Here is a 23,597-nt window from a genome sequence, read left to right as displayed (position 1 = left end):
GAACCAGAATCTTCCCAGGCCACAGAGGCCAGCAAGTCTGTTTGAAGCTGCCTCAGCTTTCTGATTAACCAAGCAATTTTTCTAGCAAAATGTTTTTCTTCTTTTAGGTCACATAAATGATCTCACTGACCTCCCTTTGTGCATCTGTAGACCTTGCCCTCCTTTGCAGAAAGAACAGAGTCTTCCTGCACATCACAAAACAGAAACCAGACCTTTGATGTAGCTGGTATCATCAAGGTCCCACGAAATCAAGAAATGTTGCAGGCCACTGCACTCCCTTTGCTGATTAACTTCTCTAAACCCCTTAAAAAAAACCCTGAGCCAGGCTGAAACCTCAGAGGTGATCTTTGGACAAGAGTCTGCCTTTCTCCCCAGGTGGCCAACCTCCTGAGTAAAGTTCATATTCCTTTTCAGTCAAAACTAGTCTCTTCAGGGGCACCTGGGTGCCTCAGTCAGTTGAGCTTCTGACTTTGGCTCAGGTCATGATCTCACGGCTCGTGAGTTCAAGCCCCGCGCCAGGCTCTGCTCAGAGCCTGGAACCTGCTTTGGATTCTGTGTCTTCCCTTATTCTGCCCCTCCCCTACTCACACTCTGTCTCTCTCTCCCCCAAAAATAAAAAATAAAAAAGTTAAAAAAAAACAAAAAACAAAAAACTAGTCTCTTCAGTAATGGCCTCTCAAGGGACAGGCAACAGAACTTGGGTACATGATCTCTAATAATCCCAAGTGCCAAAGATGTTGTGAATTTTAGACTATCTATGTCTAGAAGTTTTTTTAAAGCATACTTTTAACTAAATAGGTAATACAATCATCATCTCTTCTTTATTATTGATTGTGAATTAGTTACAGAATGGATATGATGTCAAAAATGATCCCAGGCATCTTCCCTGTGTTTCTGGACTGGGTGGAGTGCAGGGTTAATGTGCTGCTTTGTACTGAGAATGCACCACACCTTGATGTAATTTTCTGATGAGTACAAAGTACAAAGCAAGGATTAAATTATAGCGTTTATGCTGTCAGGACAATCAATCAACAGTTGCTTTTGAGCAACTTCTATATAAAAATCAAAGTGCTGAGTAGACAGGGAAAATGTATAGGACACAGCCACTGTACCCAAGAAGCTCCAAGTCTTAGAGTATAAGAAATCAGCCTCCTGTAGCAATGGAATTAAAATCAGTAATTAGTCACTGGGTTTTAGCTTCCCTTTGAGGTTCCCTCAGTCGAGAACCACTGATCCCTCCCCAGGGCATGCTTGCTTCTAAGCAAAGCAGAAGTTCTTTCCCTTGATTTCTCATAACACAGACAAGACAACCTAGAACTTTCAAAGAACCAGCTACCAGTTCTGGCAATATTGCTTATTAGAAAACTCTAAAATATTTACTGTTAACCACCTCAAGTTTTAGATAAAATAGAATGAATATCCTTTTGATGCATATCTATGCTTGCAAGAAAGTAAAGAAAAAAAATTCTGAAGTTCCATAATTTAAAGAAGAATTAAAAACCAAAACCAGATTAGGAAGTCCATAAGTGGATATGGCAGCTGCCTGAGAGCAAAGAGATTCACTTTCTAGAGGTTTGAAATCTAAGGTCATAGAGAAAAAGACACAATGTTGGAAGCAAACAAGACACAAGGAAACTTGCCTGCCTTCCTCTGGGCTTATGGTGGGAGTAGAAGGAGAGAATAAACCTTTAAAATTTATAGCCATGAGCATGTGCTTCATATTAGTTTTCCATTAATCTAAAGTATACCACACATGTGGTCTAAGAGTGATTTGTCTTCTACCTTTCTTTGCAACACCTATGGGGTGACACTTACTCTTTTGGTTCAATACACAGTTCCAGCCATCAATATACAGTCAAAGCAGGGAGAAGAAGGAAGGATGAAGAACAAAAAGGGGAAAGATTATGGGTCTATCCTTTAAAAAAGAATCCCAAAAATACTTCCACTGGCATCACATTGTCCAGAATTGTGTCATATTGTCACACTTAGCTGCAAGGGAGGCTGCAATATTTATTCTGGACACCTATGGCCCCAACTGAAAAATATGAGTTTTATTAGTGTAGAAAGAAGAAAGAATAGCTAGTGGAATAAGCAGGTGGCACGAAATATATTTTTAAAAGAACCAAAAAGAGAAATCATGAACTGGAAGATAGATACGTTGAAATAATTTAGAAGGCAGTGGTTTCTGGAATATAAAATGTAAAATTTCTACATGCATCCAGTAAGAGTTCCTGAAAGAGGAGACAAAAAAAGAAAAAAAAAAAGAATGAGTGAGTGAGAAAAATATTTGAAGAGATATTGGCTCTAAATTTTCAAGAATTGGGGCACCGGGGTGGCTCAGTCAGTTGAGTGACTGACTTCAGCTCAGGTCATGATCTCACAGTTTGTGAGTTCAAGCCCTGCATTGGACTCTGTGCTGACAGCTCAGAGCCTGGAGCCTGCTTCAGATTCTGTGTCTCCCTCTCTCTCTGCCTCTCCCCCACTCATGCTCTGTCTCTCTCTGTCTCAGAAATAAATAAACATTAAAAAAATAAAAAATAAAATAAATAAATTTTCAAGAATTAATGAAAGTCATGAATCCTCAGAAACAAATCTCAAGGGAAAATTGTAAAAAACACCAGAAATATGAAACCAATTACCTCAGAAATGACAGGCCAACAGAATCCTTCTCAACCATTAGTGTCAGAAAATAGTAAAAACAAGATCTTCAAAGTAATCCAAGACCACATATGTCAACCTGGAATCTAGCTAAACTATCACTGGGTGAGGACCAAATTAAGATATTTTCAGATGAAGATTGGTTTTACTACTAATATAGTAGCTAAAAGAAATACCAAAGTATTTACTTCAGGAAGAAAGAAATTGAATCCAGAAAGAATGACCTGAGGCAGGCAATGGTGAGGAGGGAGGCAGGGAGGTGAAATGTGGATAGAAACAAAGAAGCATTGACAGTATAAAATAGTAGAAGTAATGATGGCAATGAATGTAATGCAAAATGAGGACAATTAGAGTGCAATTAGAGGACAATTAGGTATTTAACTGTTCCAGAGTGTGTAAGTGTAAAGAACTGTCTAGCAGATGTGGAACTGAGTCCTGATCCCACAATAGGTGGCTTATTCCCACCATAGGTAGGTGTGGATTAAGATTTTCAACTCCAGTGCCCTCTGACACCACAGGATAGATTTCTTAATAGATCCCTTTCTTCCAAACTTCCTGCCCATTTTCTGTTGAGGATTAAAGATAATGGTGGCCTAGATAAAAAGAAAAGAGCAGAAAGGAAAGCCACTGGCAAGGAAAAAGCAACATAGCTTGGTGACTGGTTAGATACAAAATCAAGGGAAAGGAAGAAATCAAATATTTCACTGCAGTTGTGAATGTAGATGGTGACAATGGCCCCACCATCTGAAGTAAAGAAATATGAAGGGAAAAAAATAGTTTGCCAGGTAGTTATGTTTAATATGAGGTGTGTCTGAGATATCCAAATGAGACCTTTCTATGAGAATTGGAGACTTTTTTATCTGTAATTTGCAGGACATGTCATGGCTGGAGATAAAGATTTTGGAGACATCCAAGTAAAGGAATCATCCAGACTCCATATTTCTGTCTGAAATCCTGACCAAGAGCCCCACACATATTAGGGCCTCGATAGAAGTGTGAGGAACTAGTGAATTAATAAGATTTCTCTATAGAAAGAGAAAGTCAGATGGCTGTAGGTTGAACTGAAGTTATCAGGTGCAAATGTAGAGTGGAGCTAGGAGAAGAAGAGAGAAGAAACTGTAAAGAAAAAGTCCAAAGGATCAGAAAGCCCTGAGGGAAGGGCAGTGTCATGAAGGGAGGGACAGAAGCTGATCAACAGTGGGAATGCTGCATGAGGGTTAGTGTCCTGGGCCCTGGGGAAAAAACCACCTGGTAACCCTGGAGTGAAGCCATCTAGCATAATGGATGATGGGACAGCATTAGTCAGTGAGATTAAAAAAGATATATAAACACAAGATACAACAATGAATGGCACTCTTTGAAATTTGGGGAAGACAGTAGAAGATAGTTGAGCGTGATAGCTAGAGGTGAAGATAATGCCCCATTTTTAAGCCAAGATAACTTTAGTATGTTTGCAAACAGGGGAGAGAACTAATGAGCCCCCAAATGTCAAGGTTCATCATGACTTCAGGATAAAGTTCCAGCAGCCATGGGTAGTTGTACAAGGCCCTGCCTTATCTATTCCCTGACCAGCTGTATAATCTCACCTGCCCAGACTTCCTTGAGCTCCAGCCATGCCAAACTCTTTGCTACAAAACACATGCTCACCTCTCCGGCCCTTGCACTTAAAGTTGTTTACTTTAACTTAAACATTTTTTCTCATCCTCTCAGCCTGGAAAACTCCTACACATTCTTCAGGTCCAAACTGAAGCAGTACCTTTTGCCAATCCCTCAGCAGAATGAGCATTTCCACTTCTGTGGTGCAAATTTCATGTGCTGACATCAAGCACTTATCACATTACACTGTAATGTGATATTTGACTCCCTCTCCCACTACTGGAAATTGAGTTACTTGCTTATATTATACAGTACCTAGCATATTGTAAGTGGCCAATAAATTTTTAATTAATGAAAGACTGCAGTTATTAGTGAACAAAATCACTGAGAGGAGGGGGATAGAGGAAGGAGTTAATGTCTAACTTTTGGGTGCACATAATCACATTTAATACACATTAAAAATAGCCTTTGAAGACTGAAAATTAAGTTTCTAAACATGCAGAGTTGAGATAACTACATTACTGGCAAAGATATATTCTTTTTTTAAATATTTATTTTGGGGAGAGTGCAAGCGGGGAAGGGGCAGAGAGAGGGGTACAGAGGATCCAAAATGGGCTCTGCACAGACCGGCTAACAGCAGCAAGCCCGTTGTGGGGCTTGAACTCAGGAACCACAAGATCATGACCTAAACCAAAGTGGGACGCTCAACCCACTGAGCCACCCAGGTGCCCCTAGTATATTCTTAGGAATGATATATACCATTAAGTGAGATACATTAGAAGCCATAGCTCTTGCCCTGATGCAGTGTCTGTAAGACAAGAGGAGATACTTGCTTTTCCGGGATGGACACATTCTGAGGCAAGTTGACATACTTGGGATTTATCAGAGCCAAATCATTGTGATCTGCTACAATGTCATTCACAGAAGAGAGGATGTTGTCCTTAGTCATTATGAATGCCAGTTTTCCTGTTCAACCTGTTCCACCTGGTCCAGATGAAACTGCTATCCCGCCAGATGGAATCTTACCATAACTGTTCAATCCTTTAAAGATGCCAAGATGGATCTTGCAATGGGAGGGAAGTCCCGTGTGACTAACCTGATCTAGATGACATCCTTTGGCTTCTGAAACTCTGCCCTGTTGTGGCTCCCCTCCACCTGGATTTCTAGAACTTGATACCTTAAAATAGACTTAAAGACTGTCTAGTCCAAATCTTGACTAATTTCTCTGACTTCATCACTTTTGCCCTCTTCATTTGGAACTCAACCTCTTCTGAACTGCTCAATTTCTCCCTCAACTCAACTCTTGACTTTCAGTGTTGCCCATTCATTCATTCACTCACTCACTTAGCACATATTTATTGAGTGTTTTCAATGTCCCAGTCCCTGTTTTTCATGCTGAGTTTGCTCCAATGAACATGACAGATTAGGTCTGTGTTCTCTCAATAATTTTCACTGTTTAGGTGGGACCACATCTATTCCCAAGGATTTTGTTCGCCTCTGTTTGGCTTATTACTATATGTTTACCTCAGTTTTCAAGGATTCTATGCTTACAGCTCCAGCCTCACATCCTGTGTCTTGTCAGTATCTCAAACTCAACATGTCCTGGACCAAACTTACCCTCTTCCTCCCATACCACTCCTGACTTTCTGCTTTGTCAATGATACCATCATTTCCCTGTCACTAGGCACAAGACCCCAGAGACACCCTAACCACTTACTCTTCTTTGGTCCCAATACATCACCCAATTCTGTCTCTTTTTCTTCCTTCCAGACAAATGCTTTCCACATCTGTCATATCCTTTTCTTACACACTGCCATGTACTGAGTTTGTGTCCTCATTTCAAGCCAGACCTATTGCACGTTCCCACAGATACAATATTCTATATTCTCTCTATTCACTTCTCCCTCTAGAGCATCCTAGTCAGTGCTGCCTAATTAATTTTAGGGTCATGTCAGAGAATACTTTAAGGGTTATGTAGACCAGCTGCTATCTTTCTAAAGTACTTCTTTCAAAGCCATTTTCCTACCATCACACTATAAATATGTACAGTCTCAACTCCTTTGTTTGTTGCTCAAAACCTTCTATGAGCTGGCTTCATCCCTCCTTCTCTGAGAATGTGTCCTGATAGTCTTTCTACACCACCACCTCCCCGTTGGATCTCCTTTCTCCTCCTTCTGTTCAAACTTGAAATTATTCCCCTGCTTCCCAGAAATTCATACCATAGCTCAGTGTTCAGAATATTGGCTTACAGACGGACATATCCAGTATAAGCCCTGTTCTGCCAGTTATAAGCTGTGCAACAACCTTAGAATGGTTACCTAACAGCTGTGTGTCTGAACTTTCTTATCAACAAAATGTAGGGGGAAACTTAGCTGTGGAATAATTGTGAGGATTAAGTGAAATAATGCCCAGATCACAACATATGATCCATCTCAGTATCAAATCTGTGTGCCCACCAGCTGGAATTCTGAGTGACTTCCCTAGTAGTGAAAGTCTTTAATGGACCCATGTAACTGAGCACCCCTCAAACACTGTAGCCTCAGGCTTTCCTGCTCTGTGTAATGGCTCCCACATTTTCTGCTCATATAGTACTTCCTCAGAAAGGCCTTCTCGGGGCACCTGGGTGGCTCAGTTGGTTAAGCGGCCGACTTCGGCTCAGGTCACGATCTCGCGGTCCGTGAGTTCGAGCCCTGCGTCGGGCTCTGTGCTGACCGCTCAGAGCCTGGAGCCTGTTTCGGATTCTGTGTCTCCCTCTCTCTCTGACCCTCCCCCGTTCATGCTCTGTCTCTCTCTGTCCCAAAAATAAATAAACGTCAAAAAAAAAAAAAAAAAAAGAAAGGCCTTCTCTGGTCTTTACCTAAAATCCCCATGCACCTCCATTTAATGTCTATACTCCATCTTCTTTATTTTCATCATAGCATTTTTCACCATGTGAAATAATCTTTCCTTGTCACTTTCTTGTCTGTCTTTACCCTAGAAGGTGAGTCCCCATGGTACATCCACACAGGCAGGTTCATAGGTGGATCTACATGGATAGGGTCCCCACGGAAGGCCCACATGGGCAGGCCCACAGGAGTGAGTCCACATAGGCAGGGTCCACACAGGTGAGTCCCCATGGCAGGTCCACATGGACAGATTCACATGGCAGGGTCCACACAGGTCCACATGGTTTCATTGTTTGTCTGCCCCCAGCACATGAACAGCATCTGACACATTTGAGTAAATGAACCAAAGAATCCCAGCCTCTCTGAAGTGCCCCCATCCTCAGACCCAGCTCAGATCCCTCCTCCCACAAGTTCTCGTGAATAACCCAGTCTACAGTAATTTGCCTCATGTGAAGCTCTGTGACAAATCCTTGTCTAAATTCAGTCGAATCCCTATAGCCATTGTCTATGCCATGTTCAGCTTACGATGCTTCTTGTGTTATTAAGTATAGTCAGCATTCGAATATGAAGTCATTTCTTGTACATGATGTTATCATTCATACCTTATATGATTATTTAGCATATTTCCTGAATCAGACTACAAATTCCTTGAGGCCAAGACATACTCTTGCATATCTCCTAGACTAGTCTGGCACAACACTTTACATGTGATGCACTAACAAGCATTCATTTATTTATTGACCTCTAAAGGTACCTGGCATAGTTTGGGATGCTAAGGATGCACTGTCCCTAAATAATTAATTGGGGACGTTATTCAATTATCTCAATGTGTAGGTTAAAAAGAAGTGGCTCTTGGCTCTCTTGGAAGGCATTAGAAGGCCTGTCCAGAGACTGTCACTTGTTGGATGAATAACCTCAGATGGGTCACGAACTCTTGGAGACGGGCCTGTTAAACAGAGATGTATCTTACAGAATCATAAAAGAGATAAGTAATAACACCTTATAACCTGCTGATTTCTATGTAAACAGCTGTCGTTACCATTACCATTATAATAACACAATTTTGGCTGAAACTGAAGCCCTTGTTACTGTCTTATCCACAGATAGTAAGACATCTGACTCTGGCTGTCACCATGTACTGAGTGACAACTTTGGGTAGGACCTCACAACGCCGAAGGCCAGCATCCCAGCCTGCGTTTCCGGGGGGGGGGGGCTGCTGCCACCTCACAGGGAGCACCTGCCGGGCACTATGGCTTTCCCTGCTGCCAGAAGTTAGAAAAGGCTGGGGGGCTGTGAGTACAGGGCTCCAGACCATCCAGAGCAGCTCCCCATGTTTCTATAATAAAACTATTATTCGAATGTCCAAATCTCTGTCATCAAACCCCCTTGATGTAGCCTGCTGGGACCAGGGATACGTGAGCTTGGCAGTACTACCACCCACAGCCAGGCATTTGATCCTTACAAATATGCCCCAGGTACAAAGCTGTGTACTCCCATTCAGATGCACATGTCTCTCAGTAAGTCCCTGCCTTTCTTCCCCCAAACTTGGGCCTCAGCTTCCTGTGCAAGGATCAGCTCCCACCTTCAGTCTGGCTGCACTCTGTCTATTCTGAGTGTTCCCTTCCCACCTCGCCCATCCACCGAGGCCTGGGGTTTGTTGCTACAACACACATCAAGGATATGGGAAGGGCAGGTCCACAAGTGATACCATCTGTAAACAGTTTCCACAAGTCACCTTCCACTGAGAATCACAGAATCTCAGAGGTGGAAGCAGGAGCCCTCCCACCCAGAGCAGGGCTGTCCTTCAGAGGCTTCCCAATGGGGGTCATTGGCTCCACTCTAAATATCCTGGATGAATCAATGAACCATCTCTGACCTCACCTCTGAGCAAATACTTTTGCTGGGTGGATGCCATGACAGAGCGTGCTAGTCATGGGGCTACCGATGGAGCGGTACCAAGAAGCCAAGCTTCAATTTTCCATGAGTGCAGTGCGGGTGTGTCCATAGAGGCCTGAGTGTGCCTTCCCCTGGATGACAGTGACTTCGAAGGCAGTAGATTATGATGCTGCATCTGAAAACACAGACTTCGAAATCAGACAGGTACTGGTTCAAATCTCATCTCCCTCACTCACCTTCAAGGGGCCTTGGACATTCACTAGCTGTGTGACTTTGGCCAAGTCACTGAAACTCTCTGAACCCATTTTCTCAGATTTAAAAAATGGAGGAAATGAAGTCTACATTTTGAGATTATCACAGGGATTAGATGAGACAATATATGGAAAGTGCCTAGCCCTGTGCCTAAAACAAAGGAAGTGCCCAATAAGTGGTAGCTATTGTTCCTATCATTACGACCATTATTATCACCTTCTCCATTTCGAACCAGTCAACACCTGCAGAGGATGTCTTTCTTCTTGTTTCCTCTTTCCTGAAATGAGTGGATAAAATCAATGCCCACAGGTGTGGGTTTCAGACCTCAGGATGACCCCACCACCACCATCACAACCACCTCTAGAGAATGACAACCCCATGTTTCTGAGCATGCCCATCCCCCACCCCACAGAGTCCCAAATGTCCATGGCTCCTGGTGGGGCCTCAGCTGCATGGATGAGGCCTGGAGAGAGAGCTTCCCAGGCCCCTGGAAGTTTCCACTTGAAAAAGTTTCCCCATCCAGCAAGGAAAGTAGTGGGTCTATGATCCTGTGTGGCTTGCCTGATCCCAAAGCCTCAGAGAATTGCAGACCCAAACCAAGGCTCTGGAAGGTTTCAGGAACCAGGCAGAGCAGTTAGGAGCATAAGCCCTGGAATGGGGCACCCAGTCTTCATCATGCACTGGCTGAAAGATTCTGAGCAAGTTACTTATCCTCAGTTTCTCTTATGTAAAATGGGGTAGCAGCACCTACCTCACTGAGTCATTGTGAGAATGCCATGAGGTCATGCATGTCACGTCAAGTCCTTAGAACACTGCCTGGCTCCACCGTGATTTCTGCTATCATAATTAAGTACCAGAAAGCCACTCTTGTTCAGGCATGAATTTGACTTTTCTCCCTTTCATGCATGCCAAGCCCAGGGCTAAGTGAAAGGTAGTGAGTGGTTGGGGTAACAGAACATGATAATAAACACACAAAAGAAAGAATAGGAAATAAAGTGTTCTCAGGAGGTAGCAGCTTTATTACGACATGGATATTTATTAAGCACCTACTGTGTGCAAGCCCCTGCCGACAGTAGGCTCCATTATCCCACCCATGGCATTTAGGTTCCCGGGAGGATAATCACACGGGGGGTCAGAGTGTTCGGTGGGGCTGCGAACAGGGTAGCTCTCGGAATATCCGGTGCAGGTAGGTTGACAAGCGGAACACTCCGACCCAGCCCCGTGCGAGAGCACAGCGAAGTGACAGGCGGCGGGACTCCACGGGGGGCGGGGAACCGCAGGGCTCAGCAGGGGCCTCAGCAGCCTCCGCAGCAGCCTTGGCGCTGGGCATTGCTGGAGCTCTGTGACCTCTGGCTGCCACCCCCGCAGCAGCCGCAGCACCCACTCCGGCGCTGTCGGCGGCGCCTCCTGGGGAAGCAGCCGCAACCGCCGGAGCCGCAGCAGCCCCCGGAGCCGCAGCAGCCGCCGGAGCCGCAGCAGCCCTCCCCGCAGTCGCAGCAGGAGGATGAGGCTGCGGGCACAGGGCCGGGGACCGGAGCCGGACACGGAGAGGGACCCTGGGCAGACCCCTTGGAAAAGCCTTTGGCGGAAGCCGTGCTCTGCTGGGAGGACATGGTGAGGCTCAGCTAGTCACGGTGAACCTGAAAGACGAGAAGAAGCCTTTTACAGGCGAGCAGGCCTTTTCCTCCCAACTACTGAACTCAGGGCTTTAGCGCTCTGGCTCTATGAGCGAGCAAGCCTGGCCCAGTGCAGGGGAGAAAAGAGTGGAACAAACACACCCCAGCCAGGTGTTTCCAGTGATTTAAATGGGCATAGGGCAAAGAAACAGTCTGCGGAGTCAGTGGGCTTCCACTGTCTCCGACTAAAATGAAGACCACCCGAGTTCTCCACAGTGGAAACTAAAGAGGATGTGGTGGCAACTTATCTGCATGACCCAGTCCAAACTCTTCCTTTGGCTCTTTTCACTTCCCAACCCCCACTTCTCTGCGGCCACAGACCTCCAAGTGCTGTTCCCACAGTTATCAGCATCGTGTAAACACTCCATCAGTTAGAAAATGCCTAAATCACACGTGAGGACCTGCTACCTGGGTCTAAAGAATCAGCAAATACCAGAAGCATGTCCTCGTCATCATCCCTGCCTATGCCTCTCATTCTCCACAAGCACAGGAACAAGAGTGTGCCCGGATGCATTGTGGTGTAGAGGATGGAAATATATCCCACTCCAGGGAGCCAAAGACCTGGATTCTAGCCACATTCTGCTACAGACGTGCTAAGTAACCTTGCAGAAGTCACCATCCCCTCGGGCCTCCATGACCTCACTGGTACCATGAGAGGGTGTCTCAGTTGAAGCCTAAGGCACTTTCCAGGGCTCTCTTTCCACATCTACCTGCTGGCTGTGCTCTGTCTTCTCCTGCCCTCTGCCTTCAACTCTTCCAGAGCTCCTTCCCCAAGTCCCTCTTGGAGACTTACCAGACCCTAGCTCCACAGGAAGACTCTCTCAGTTCTCCACCTGGAATGGGGCACCTGCTAGGCAGTGGACTGAGCAGTGTCCAGCCAGAGAACCTTTTATAAGATTGTAGTCAGGCACTGCCTCTTGGGAGGGGCCCATTTCCCAATAGACATGGTCAGCTGATGCTCACATCCCAGAGACATTCATCACTCAGGTAGCACCGTAGGTGGTGCACGTGGGCATTCAAGTCACTTCACAGAGGTGCCAGGATTGCTGTGGTGTGTTTACTTTCCAAACAAGAGACTGTCCATGGCTGGGAGGGCTGTGTGTGCTAAGGGAAGGCATAGGGGCTCAAGTGAGGTGGGGTCTGGGGCCTCTCTTTGGGACCTGTTCTCTTTGCCCTCTTCTGCAAAGTACATGCACACACACATACACATACACACGCACACACACACAGTCCCCCGTTCTCACACCCATCTCTGTGTAGTCATTTACTTGGTTTTGGTAGTTTACTTACTTTATTATCTTGCTTTGCAAAGGTCTTTGCTCCTTAAGTCAGGCCACAGGCTATGTGAAAAGCCTACTGAGCTTCACGTAGAAGCTTCCAGAGCACACTAAGTGAAGATGATGGTGGGGATATGCCTATGAGAATCCCAGTGGCAATTTCGCTCTGTCACTGGAAGCAGGATGAAAAACCCAGGCCAAGCTATGGAACCATTAAGACCAGACAAGCTGTGATTGTAGTCAGGTTGTCATATCCCCATACAGCCCTGGAGGCCTAAGAGAAAAATGTGTGCAGAACTCTGGCCCAATTGCAAAATGCTAAGCCAACCTGTGGGACTCATTGCCTCTTACTCCCTAACCCCACCAAAATCCTTCTGAAAGTAGGTTCTCCTTGGGGCACTAGCCAATGGAAAAAGGAAGGAAGGAAGGGAGGGAGGAAGGGAGGGAGACAGGGAGGAAGGAAGGAAGGAAAGAAGGGAGGAAGGGAGGGAGGGAGGGAGGGAGGAAAGAAAAGAAGGAGGGAGAGAGGGAGGGAGGAAGGGAGGAAGGGAGGAAGGGAGGAAGGGGGGAAGGAAAGAAGGAAGGGAGGGAGGAAGGAAGGAAGGAAGGAAAGAAGGAAGGGAGGGAGGAAGGAAGGAAGGAAGGAAAGAAGGAAGGGAGGGAGGAAGGAAGGAAGGAAGGAAGGAAGGAAGGAAGGAAAGAAGGAAGGGAAGAAGGGAGAGAGGGAGGGAAGACAGGCCAGTCCTTTCCCAAGGTCCAAAGTGTCCATGAAAAATGGTGCTCTTAGAATAACTAAGTTTTAAGAACAGGGACAATTTGGAGGTCAACTGGCTTCAGAACTTCTTAATCAATGCAAGCATCCACAACAATAAAAATGAGATAAAAGGGAAACCAAAGACTAAGAATTCAAGAGTTGGTGGTGAGAGATAGGTTGGAGGTGAGTGAGCTGGGTGTGGCATGGTGGAACAGACAAGAAAAGGTAAGTCATGAAAGATATCATTTCATTTAACATGCCTTTAGAGCCTGATTAACAGGTTGCATGTACTCAGGGGTACCTGTTGATGAGTACAGGTGAGACATCCCAAAAGGTGAGGTCGCATTAGACTAGAGAAGGAAGTAATGAAGTAACAAGGCCTCTGGAGACAGGATCTCTTCTGGAAGTGATGTGGGTAAGTGTACAGTTGCTATATGGATTTGCTGTACCATCATGTGCTAACTTCCCCCATCACCGTTAACTCCTATCAGAGGAAAAGGTAATTTTTCTGGTCTATAAAAGGCTGATTTGGGATTGTCATTCCTATTGTAAACTTTCTGAGTATCTCCCAAAGGAATCAGCCTATTTCTGAAGAAAATGGAAAACTCACCACAGTGGCTATAAAGCCCCCCTGTTCCCCCTCTCCCCCTCACCACACACACACTGACCACATGGAGACAGTTTTCGGCAGACAAGGACATCCTTCTTGCTTCTCTGCTCAGACCCATACTCAGGCTTTCTGGATCCAGGGAAAATGGGCTCAGACCTTTCATACCTGCCTCCTAAACTCACCTCCCCAAAACTAACTCACCCCGCAAGCTCTTCTTTCTGGTAACTGATGGGAGCACCTGGGCTTATAATCACCAGAAAAGTAAAGGGTGTTTATTTAATGGAGCCCAGAATGAGCACATTAGGCGAACTTACCCCCACACCTAGGAGATAAAGTCTTCTTTAAACTATCACCCACGCTTGAAGGAAACCCACCCAGAGTAGGTCATCTCACTGTGACCTTTCTGGGTACCACCATTCTTCACTCTGAAAGCCCATTTCTGACTCCCCTCATGCAAAGCTTGTGTCAGGGTGACTGTCTCAGACATGATTCTTTCCTACAAGCTTAAAGTTTCCTAATTCACAGCATGAAAGGTGATATTGTTTCCCAGAGGTCTCAGAAGCTTCAGGGCCAAAATCTTCTTCCCAAACTGAATTGTAAAGTATTCACTTGCACTTAAGAGAACAGCAGAGGAGAGGGCTTGATGGAGGAGGTAAGTGGGAGAGGTGAACAAGACATGATCAGGAGGCCGTGACATCAGGAATAAAAAGCTTTATTGTACAGAGGAAGCAGCTTCATAACTGGACTCCAACACCAAGTCCCCCAAAGATCTGTGTCCGAGAGGGAATCAGGCTAGTGAACGTTAGAGGTTAAACCTCAAGACCTCACAGCCGTGGACTGGACATGGGTGGGACGAAGAGGGAAACCCAGAACATTTCAGAAGCCCTTCCATCCTTGCCTTCTGTTCTTCCAAATGGAGGAAGAGAAGTCTCAGGCTGGGTGGGTCTTCAGCACTTTGGCTCCTCCAGTGCTGTTCTTCAGTGATCCTTGGGGCCTGGGGTCAGCAGCAGCCCCCGGAGCAGCAGCTGGAGCCCCCAGAGCTGTGGCAGCAGCTGGAGCCTCCAGAATGGCCACCACCACCACCACCACAGCAGTCAGAGCTCTGGTGTCGGTGTCGAAGAGATCGGCGGGGCCTGTGGTGGCTCAGGCAGCAGCCCCCACCCCCGGAGCTGCAGCAGCCCCCGCCCCCGGAGCTGGAGCCACAGCAGGAAACTGGAGGTAGGCAAGGGGCTGGACACTTAGGGGGGCATTTGGGGGGGCACTTGGGAAGGCACTTGGGGGGGCACTTGGGGGGGCACTTGGGAGGGGGCTGGCACTGCTGCTGGTTCTGCTGGCAGGACATCTTGGCAGGAACTGAATGAGGCTGAAAAACAATATGGCATTTCAAGTTCAACTAGCCCAAGGTAACTTCCCCACATTTAAAACTGAACTATGAATTCAGGAAATTCCATCTTTATGATGATCACATTTTTAAACCCAATCTCCCAAAATCAATTATAAGAAATATGCAAAAAGGTTTCAACCTGAGAACTCCATAATTTCAAAATGAATTCCTTATAGTTTCAAAAAGACACCAATCTTTCTTTCCCTTCCCCTACCTTCCGCCCTCCCTCTCCAACAGAATCCTCCCATCCAAATCCTCTTTTCTCCTTGTCTTTCTGAAGACTGTCCTCAGCCTCCACCAAGGGCTACACTCTGCCTGAAACACCAGCACCAAGAGTCCCTCCTGGTCCTCGAGATGCACTTTACCTGGCTCAAGCACTGGAGATCACCCAGGATTCAGGTGGACTGAAGTGCTGTTAGAAGCTTCCACCTTTTATATAGGTTCAGCTCTGACCTGGTATCAGGAGGTGTGGACCACGTGCGGGATGCTAATAGCATCTTTCACAAGGGGCACGTGTGACTACCCTCCCTTCACATCCCAGGGACCCAAGTCCTCCCTCCGTAAGCATGTCAACTATTACCTTGTCGGGAAGCTCCCCTGAGAATTGCAGGCCACTAGGATAGTGATGGTGCTTTGTGGATTGCACACCACATGTTAGCCTCACAGGCAGCTCTGCTATGCTCCCTGTTTCCTGAGCTGGGTCGGTGGACTTCTAGACCTCAGGGATGAAGAGAAGGTCTCTCTTCTCTTTGGTTTGAAAATGGAAGGAAAAATTCCCAAGATGGAAATCAAATAGTTCTTTTTAGAATAAGATTTAGAGATCCAGAATAAAATGCTAGGCCCAAGCCAATGATCTAATGTGGCTTTTTCATTCTTAGATGATGCCATAACCCAGACTAAGAATGCTTGATATCTCAGTGATGTCATTTTAGTCAGATCTAACGCAGATGGTGTGGGTGGTTGGGCTTCTCTCCTTACCTGAACTTGGCACACCAAGAGAACTCTCAAATAGCACTGGTTCAGCACTAACAATCCCTTTGAAAGGGTAGAAGAAGTCTAGGAATGGGGTGGGGGGTGCTTCTGGGTGGCTCAGTCGGTTAAGCGTCCAATTTAGGCTCAGATCATGATCTCACACCTTGGGAGTTTGAGCCCTGCATCAGGCTCTGTGCTGACAGCTCAGAGCCTGGAGCCTGCTTTGGATTCTGTGTCTCCCTCTCTCTCTGCTCCTCCCCTGCTCGCTCTGTCTTTCTCTCTCTCTCAAAAATAAATGAACATTAAAATTTTTTTTAAAAAAAGAAGTCTAGGAATGACTTCTTTTTCCACATATGGTTCTAAATATATGGTTCTAAATAAGACATCTTTGGACAGCCCAAGGTGAGGTGGCAAGGACCGGGTGTATGCTGAGGGTGGAAGAAGGGAACTAGACTCATGGAGGTTGCCAGAACTGAGGCATCAGTTCTGGTCATCCCTAAGAAAATAACGTCCAACCCGGGAAGATCCTTTTTGCCTAAATGACCTTCAGATGAGGGTGAGGAAGGAAGAATACATAGTTTTTACATGGAATCCACAGCTTTTTTTCTCTAAAAACAATATTCTGAGTGCAAGTGGGGTCCCTAGGAAAGTCATCAAACTCTATTTAGCTGGAAACATAGGCACAATATGGCGTGTTCACAATGAAAAGTGTAGTGGGAGGAAATAAGACAGGGGAAATGTACAATCTTCAGCTTCTATCCTGGGCTCATATGCTGCAGTGAGAAGCATATGGCTAAATTATAACACAGGTTCAGGAGAGACACTGTCTAGCATTTGTTCCCACCTTTGCAAACTCAGGCAAGTTACTTAATCATCACTATAAAAAGGGGCTGAAACAAATCCTAGCCCACTAAATAAGGAAGTATAGATAAAGTTCTTAAAACTGTGCCTTGGACTAGTTCAAAATGCTACTTTGAAAACAATCTAATCATTATGGGTACTTTTATATCCATGAGGAAATATCTTTTCAATTTCAAATGACTGATCTACCACTTTTTAACCCTAAAATTACTTTTTGCAATATCAGAGCTGAGTCTTAATGTTTTCTTACAAAAAAAATCATGGTACCTACTTGCCACTGTGGGATGAGATTATAAGACAGCCTAATCATTATTAAAAAAAATACAATTAGAAGAATTTAAAATTAATTTATAATCCCATCTTCCAAGCATTTTTAATAGTTTACAATTTTCCTTAAAGTCTCTGTTTCACTTTTTCCAGTCTTCTTTACTGTATATATCTTTTTAGTGATTTGTGTTTTGTTCTGTTTTTAAGTTTATTTTTTTTACTTTGAGAGAGAGAGGCAAAGAGAGAGTACATGTGCAAGCAGAGAAGGGTAGGGCGGGGAAGAGAGAATCCCAAGCAGGTTCTGTGCAGCCTGATGTGGGGCTTGAACTCACAAACTGTGAGATCATGCCCTGAGCCAAAATCAAGAGTCAGATGCTTAGACTGAGCCATCCAGGCACCCGATTTGTGCTTTGTTTGGACTTTACAGTCTTTATCATCGTGCTGTCTGTAAGAATTTATCTTACAAATTTTTCACTTAAGATTTTAACATGAATATTTTCCATGTTGTTATTCGTTCTTTGTAAACATTATTTTTGGTAGCCATAGAATATTTCATGGAAGGCACTGAACCCATTTATAAGGGATCAAGAACATGAGTGCTAGAACCAGTCGTGGTTTGGATCTCAGATCCCCACTTACCAGCTGTGTGACCATGGACAGGTGACACTAGCTCTCTGTCTCACTTTCTTTACCTGTGATATGGTGAAAGTAATAATGTTTATTTCATCGGATCATTTGCAGATTAAATGAGTTAACATCCATAAAACTCTTGGAATAGTGCCTGGTGCATAGCAAGCATTTTAATGAATATTAAAAGTGAAATGTGATGCAGTCCACTTCCAAATATCAGCACATGGTGAGCAGGTGGGTTTAGGTAAAGACCACCAGGTGAGGAGCCAGGGAGCTTTCTTTGGCTGCTAGAGCTGTGCATCAGAGGATCCACCTCTTCCCCTCTAGCTGAGAAATATAGGAAAGGATGCATAACACAGGCTCTGAATTTATGGAAAAAGAAGCCAAATAGAATTTAAAGAAATTATATATTTAATACTTGGGTATGATGAATTTTGAAAGAAGCAATGTCCATATCGTTTTACTTATAATTAATTATTTGGGTAGATCTAATAGCTGACACACAGTAAAGTCAGGAACCCCAAAGAATCCAGTTTAATGCTTTGTAGTCAGCACTCAATTTTCATTTCCTCGTCCAGTTGAATTTGCTTGTCAGTAAGAAGGAGGGGCGCCTCCAACAAATCCAAAGCCAGATTTTCATTGACAAATCCCAGATATTTCATGGAATGATAGAACAGAAGATATGTAAAGGAGCTCAGCCACCGTTCAGAGACAATGGTTCTCAACTCCAGCGAATCATGGGCACTGACGGTCTTCAAAAGTTCACTGGGTGGTTCTAATGTGCGGTAGGATGAGAATCACTGATTTTGACCATGACTCTATTTTACATATGAGGAAACCGAGGCTCAGAGATGAGAAGAGTCTTGTCCCAGATCACACCAAGACTTAGCAGCAGGGCTGGAATTCAGATCCTGCTGTAGCCCTCTATCACAGCACCCTGCCTCTTTTATATTTTATTTCTCCTTGTGATGTTTTTTTCTAGCAAGCTTCATTTTATATAATCTGCTTGTCAAACATGGCTATTGAAGTTGGGGTGAAAATTGTCCTAAACTTGGTGAATAACTGTCAGAATCTCATGGTTAGAAACATTGGAAGTAATCTTTACTGCAACTGCTCTCAGTCACCAGGAATTGAGTACGTACACGTGAAAGGCAGTGTCTGGCTTTACAAGAGTTAGGCCAGCTGGCAGTCCTCAAGAGCCATCCCCAGGGTGGCATCACCTTGGTGACATTTCCTTGGGCCAGAAATCCAACCTTGTCCATGCCTCTGAGCTTACCAGTCCTGGTAATGCTGAGTCATTGCAACTAACTCCCAAGAGACCCATGACATCAGCTTACAAAGAGAAACGTGAGTGTTAAATATTGGCCGGATGGGTATATTCTCTTCCTGTAGGAAAACCCCTCAGAGAAATTGAGTCATAATCTGGAGGTGCTTGGTGAGGTGGGATTGCATAATGGCCTCAGGTTTTGATGGTGACCCAAACCATACGTGCCCATCAAGTCATCTGGATACCTCCAGCCTTAGATATATCTGAGTGGTCCTAAAAACCTCTGGTGCCTGCCCTTCCTCTGTGCTTCTTTGTAAACCATCCTTTTCACTGCCAGAACCCTGTCCAGAGAAACAGCTCTGTCGGAGTCTTTTGCTGAGTAGTGCTCCCATTCATACCATGCTGATTTTGGAATTTAACACTGGGACAGTAATTTCATTATTTGTCTTCTTTTCATTACACACTATTGCCCTGACACACATTGTAGTAAACAGAATAATGCCTCTCCCCTCAAAGATGGCCATGTCCCAATCTCCAGAACCCATGAATAGGTTACCTTACACAGCAAAAAACATTTTACAGGTGTGATTAGGTTAAGGGTTTTTAGAGAGGAAATTATCTGAGATTAACCAGATGGGCCCTATGTAATCAAAGGGTACTTTTAAGAGGCAGGCAAGAGGGTCAAATGCAAGGGAAAGGAGATGTGACAACTGAAGCAAGAAGTTGGAGAGATGTGCTTTGAAAATGACCATGAGCTAAGGAATTTGGGAAGCCTCTAGAAGCTGGAGACAGTAAAGAAATAGGGCTCCCCTAGAATCTCTAGCCAGGATGTAGCTCTACCAATACCTCGATGTTAGCCTGGTAAGACCCTGGTAAGACTTCTGACCACAGAAGAGAATAAATTTGGATTGTTTTAAGCCACCAAGTTTATGGTAATTTGTTATAGCACCAGTGAGAAACTAATACATACCCCCTAAGTTTAAAAATACCTTCAAGTTCCAGAACATGGTTTAATTAATTAAAATGAAATCAAATTTATTAAAATTATTTCCACTGATGTTTGTAATTAAAGCCTCATGTCTCTCAGTTTGACAAGATGTCTTTGGCCAAGGGTAAAACTCAGTAAAAACACAACAAAGAAAATTCTCAAAGATAAACAATGAAGCTGCCTGGGCTTATGTCCCAGCTCTGCCACTTACCAGCTGTGTGAACCTCTGTGAACCTGTTTCCTCATCCATAAAATTAGAATAATAACAATGCCATCTCATAGGAGTATATGAAGACTCCTTGAGATAATGTTTATAAAGTCCTTAGCCCTGGACATGACATGTAGGAAGTGCTCAGCAACTGCTAGCCCTTCTTACTCCTGTCATTATTACTATTGTCCCCATCCATAGTTTTCAGTGATCAGTGGAAACTCAGAGATGCAAGGATTGTTAGTAGGACATTCCCAGACCTTCTTTCAGCCTGTCACCTCCAGCTTCCTATTTCCTATATTGGGACTAGACAAATTCCATAGAATAGGATGGACACATTGCCACCACTGTGGGCCTATTTGAATTGCCAAGATAGTTTTGTACTTCTCAGGAAAGAAGAGGAGGTGGGCTTCTTATACTTTCACTATGGGGAGCATTTTCCTGATTATAAGGTATTTTGGCATTCATGTTTTTATTTGAATCTTCACAACAACCTTACTGGGTAGAAAAGAGGGTTATATCACCTCTGTTATTCAAAAAGAAAATACATGCTCAGAGAGGCCAAGCAATTTGTCTAAGGTCAAGATGAGAGAAGATGCCAGGCTTCAACCCCAGCTCTTCAGGCTCTAGATCTTGTGCTTGCTCCTCAAATCACAGTTTCCTTTAGCCCAGTTTCTGTATGCCCTGTCAGAAGTGGTGGAAAGGCCTAGAGTCTGCAGGGAATTCAAATGTAAAAATGGGGCTGGGTAAACTGGATACCACATGCAGAAAAGTGAAATCGGGCCCCTCTCTTACTCCACTCATAAAAATCATCTCAAGATGGATTAAAGACTTAAGTATAAGACTTGATGCCATATTCCTGGAAGAAAATATAAGGAAGAAGCTCTCCTTGACATTGGTCTTAGCAATGATTTTTTGGATTGGATCCCAAAAGCACAAGCAACAAAAGCAAAAATCAACAAATGGGACTACATCAAACTAAAAACTTTCTGCACAGCAAAAGAAACAATCAACACAATGGAAAGGCAACCTATGAAATAAGAAAAAAATACTTGCAAGCCATACATTGGATAAAGAGTTAATATCCAAAATATATATTTTTAAAAATTCATAAAACTCAATAACAAAAAAATTCAATTTTAAAAATAGAAAGAGGAACTGAATAGACATTTTTCCAAAGAAAACATCCAAATGGCCATAAGTACATGAAAAGATGCTCGACAATCAGAGAAATGCAAATCAAAACCACAATGAGATATCATCTTACACCTATTAAAATGGCTATCATCAAGAAGACAAGATGGAACAAGTGGAGAAAAGGGCACCTTTGTGCACTGTTGGTGGGAAATGTAAATTGGTTCTGCCACTTTGGAAAACAGTAGAGAAGTTCCTCAAAAAATTAAAAATAAAACTATCATATGATCTAGCAATCCCACATCTAGGTATACAGCCAAAGGAAATGAAAACAGGATATCAAGAAAATATCTGCACTCCCATGTTTATTGTAGCATTACCCACAATAGCCAACATATGGAAACAATCTAATTGTCCACCAACAGATGAGTGGATGAAGAAAATTTAACACACACACACACACACACACACACTGGAATATTATTCAGCCATAACAAAGAAGGAAATCCTGACATTTGTGACAACATGGATGAACCTTGAGGGCATTATGCTAAATGAGGTGCCAGACAAATACTGTATGATGTCATTTACATGTGCAATCTAAAAAAGCCAAACTCACAGCAACAGAGAATAGAATGGTGGTTACCAGAGGCTGGGGGTGGGGAGGATTGAGAAGATGCTGTTAAAGGTTCCAAACTTGCAACTGGATGATGAATAATCCCAGAGATCTAATGCACAGCATAGTGATATAACCAACAATGCTATATCATATACTTCAAAGTTGCTAAGACACTGGATCTTAAATATTTTCACCACAAAAAATAAATGATAATTATGTGAGGTGATGGAGGTGTTAGCTAACACTACAGTGATAGTATTGCAATACATACATGTATCACATCAGCACATTGCACTTCTTAAACCTACACAGTGTTATATGTCAATTATATCTCAGTTGAAATATACACATAAGCAGACCATAAATACTCCTCTTCTGAAAAGGCGATGCAATATGGCCTTAAAATGGGGCTTTCTTTTTGCCCTGATTGGAGTGCTGGCTGGAAGAACCCTGCAGCAGTTCTGGTCTCAAGTCGCGGAGCAATCCTCTTGCCTGCCTGGGCAACACCACCTCCAAGAAATAAATGAATACCAGAGACATGTGTGAGGTCAGGGACACTAGGACTGACTCATGGAGCTGCAGTGGTGTGGGGCCCCCAGGTGCATGTAGCACTTCCTGGAAGAGCCTTGCCTCACAGCCCTGCACCAGCCTAGCTCTGCCTGCCCTTGAATCCCTGGTGGGTGGGATGCTCAAGCCTGCTGGGGCTCTTGGCCAGCTGCAAGGTTATCTCCTCAACTGGAAGCATTTCCATAGCTGGAGCCTGGGGGTGGGGATGCCAAGGGAGCCTCTGTAGTGAGTAATCAGAGAAAGGAGGACTCCTCCTCGTGGGGAGTAAGTAAATTTCCGGGGTGGGGACTCAGAGGAGTAAAAATAGCCAAGGAGGCTCCTGGAAGGCTGAGGTATCTTGTTTTCCCAGGAGAGAGGCTGGAAGCTGAGAGCTCAGGTGAGCTGAGCAGGCAGGCAGCAGGGAGGGGCTGGCTCCAGAGCACAGACACTTGTCACACTGAGGCAAAGTCACCTCCATTTGCTGGGGGGCTGGGCTGTCCCTCACAGCTGTGCAATCACCGGTGTTCGCGATTATCAGTGGACATCTTCAGCAGGACATTTTTTTAGTCCCCCAACTCACACTGAAGACCTGTAGGAAGCCGGCCCTGTGCTAAGCAGTGGAGAAACAGAGGCGAGTACGCCACCAGCACTGCCCACCAGAGTGTCAGTCTGGTAGGGGAGACAGATGTTCCCAATCAACTAGAATAGGAGCGAGCTCTGATGAGTATGGACCAAAGTGTAAGCAAATATAATTAGAGAAGAAAAAATTACAACAGCATAAGCAATACAATGATCCCATTTATCCAAATCTCTCTGAATATAACATATATTTATATATAATACATGTAAATAAACAGGAAAAAAAGTCTGGATGGATCTGTATTAAAATGTTAACAGTATTTACTTCTGGGTGGGGAATCATGAACATTTCCTTTTTCCCTTTGCTTACCTACATTTTCTAATTTTCCTGCCATGAATGCACATGATTTGGATGATAAAATTTTTAACTTAGAACAGAAATACTAAAGGCATAGAAAGTATCAGAGAAGTCTTCACAAAAGTGGCACTTGATGTTTTTATTCAATTTTGCAGATGTTTTGAGTTTCTACTAAGTACC

The 23,597-nt window shown here is 44.2% G+C and overlaps 1 protein-coding gene across 1 annotated transcript; it reads right to left on the bottom strand.

Annotated features, from left to right (window-relative positions):
• Positions 1-10,582: 10,582 nt before the first annotated feature.
• CRCT1 (cysteine rich C-terminal 1) lies at positions 10,583-10,900 on the bottom strand. Its single transcript, XM_030325320.1, has one exon. The coding sequence runs from the start codon at positions 10,898-10,900 to the stop codon at positions 10,583-10,585; it is 318 nt and encodes a 105-aa protein (XP_030181180.1).
• Between the last annotated feature and the right edge of the window lie 12,697 nt (positions 10,901-23,597).

Source organism: Lynx canadensis, chromosome C1 (genome assembly GCF_007474595.2).
Source record: "Lynx canadensis isolate LIC74 chromosome C1, mLynCan4.pri.v2, whole genome shotgun sequence".
Classification (NCBI taxonomy): domain Eukaryota; kingdom Metazoa; phylum Chordata; class Mammalia; order Carnivora; family Felidae; genus Lynx; species Lynx canadensis.
Note: the sequence above shows the minus strand (reverse complement) of the source record. Positions and strands in the feature narration are given on the sequence as shown.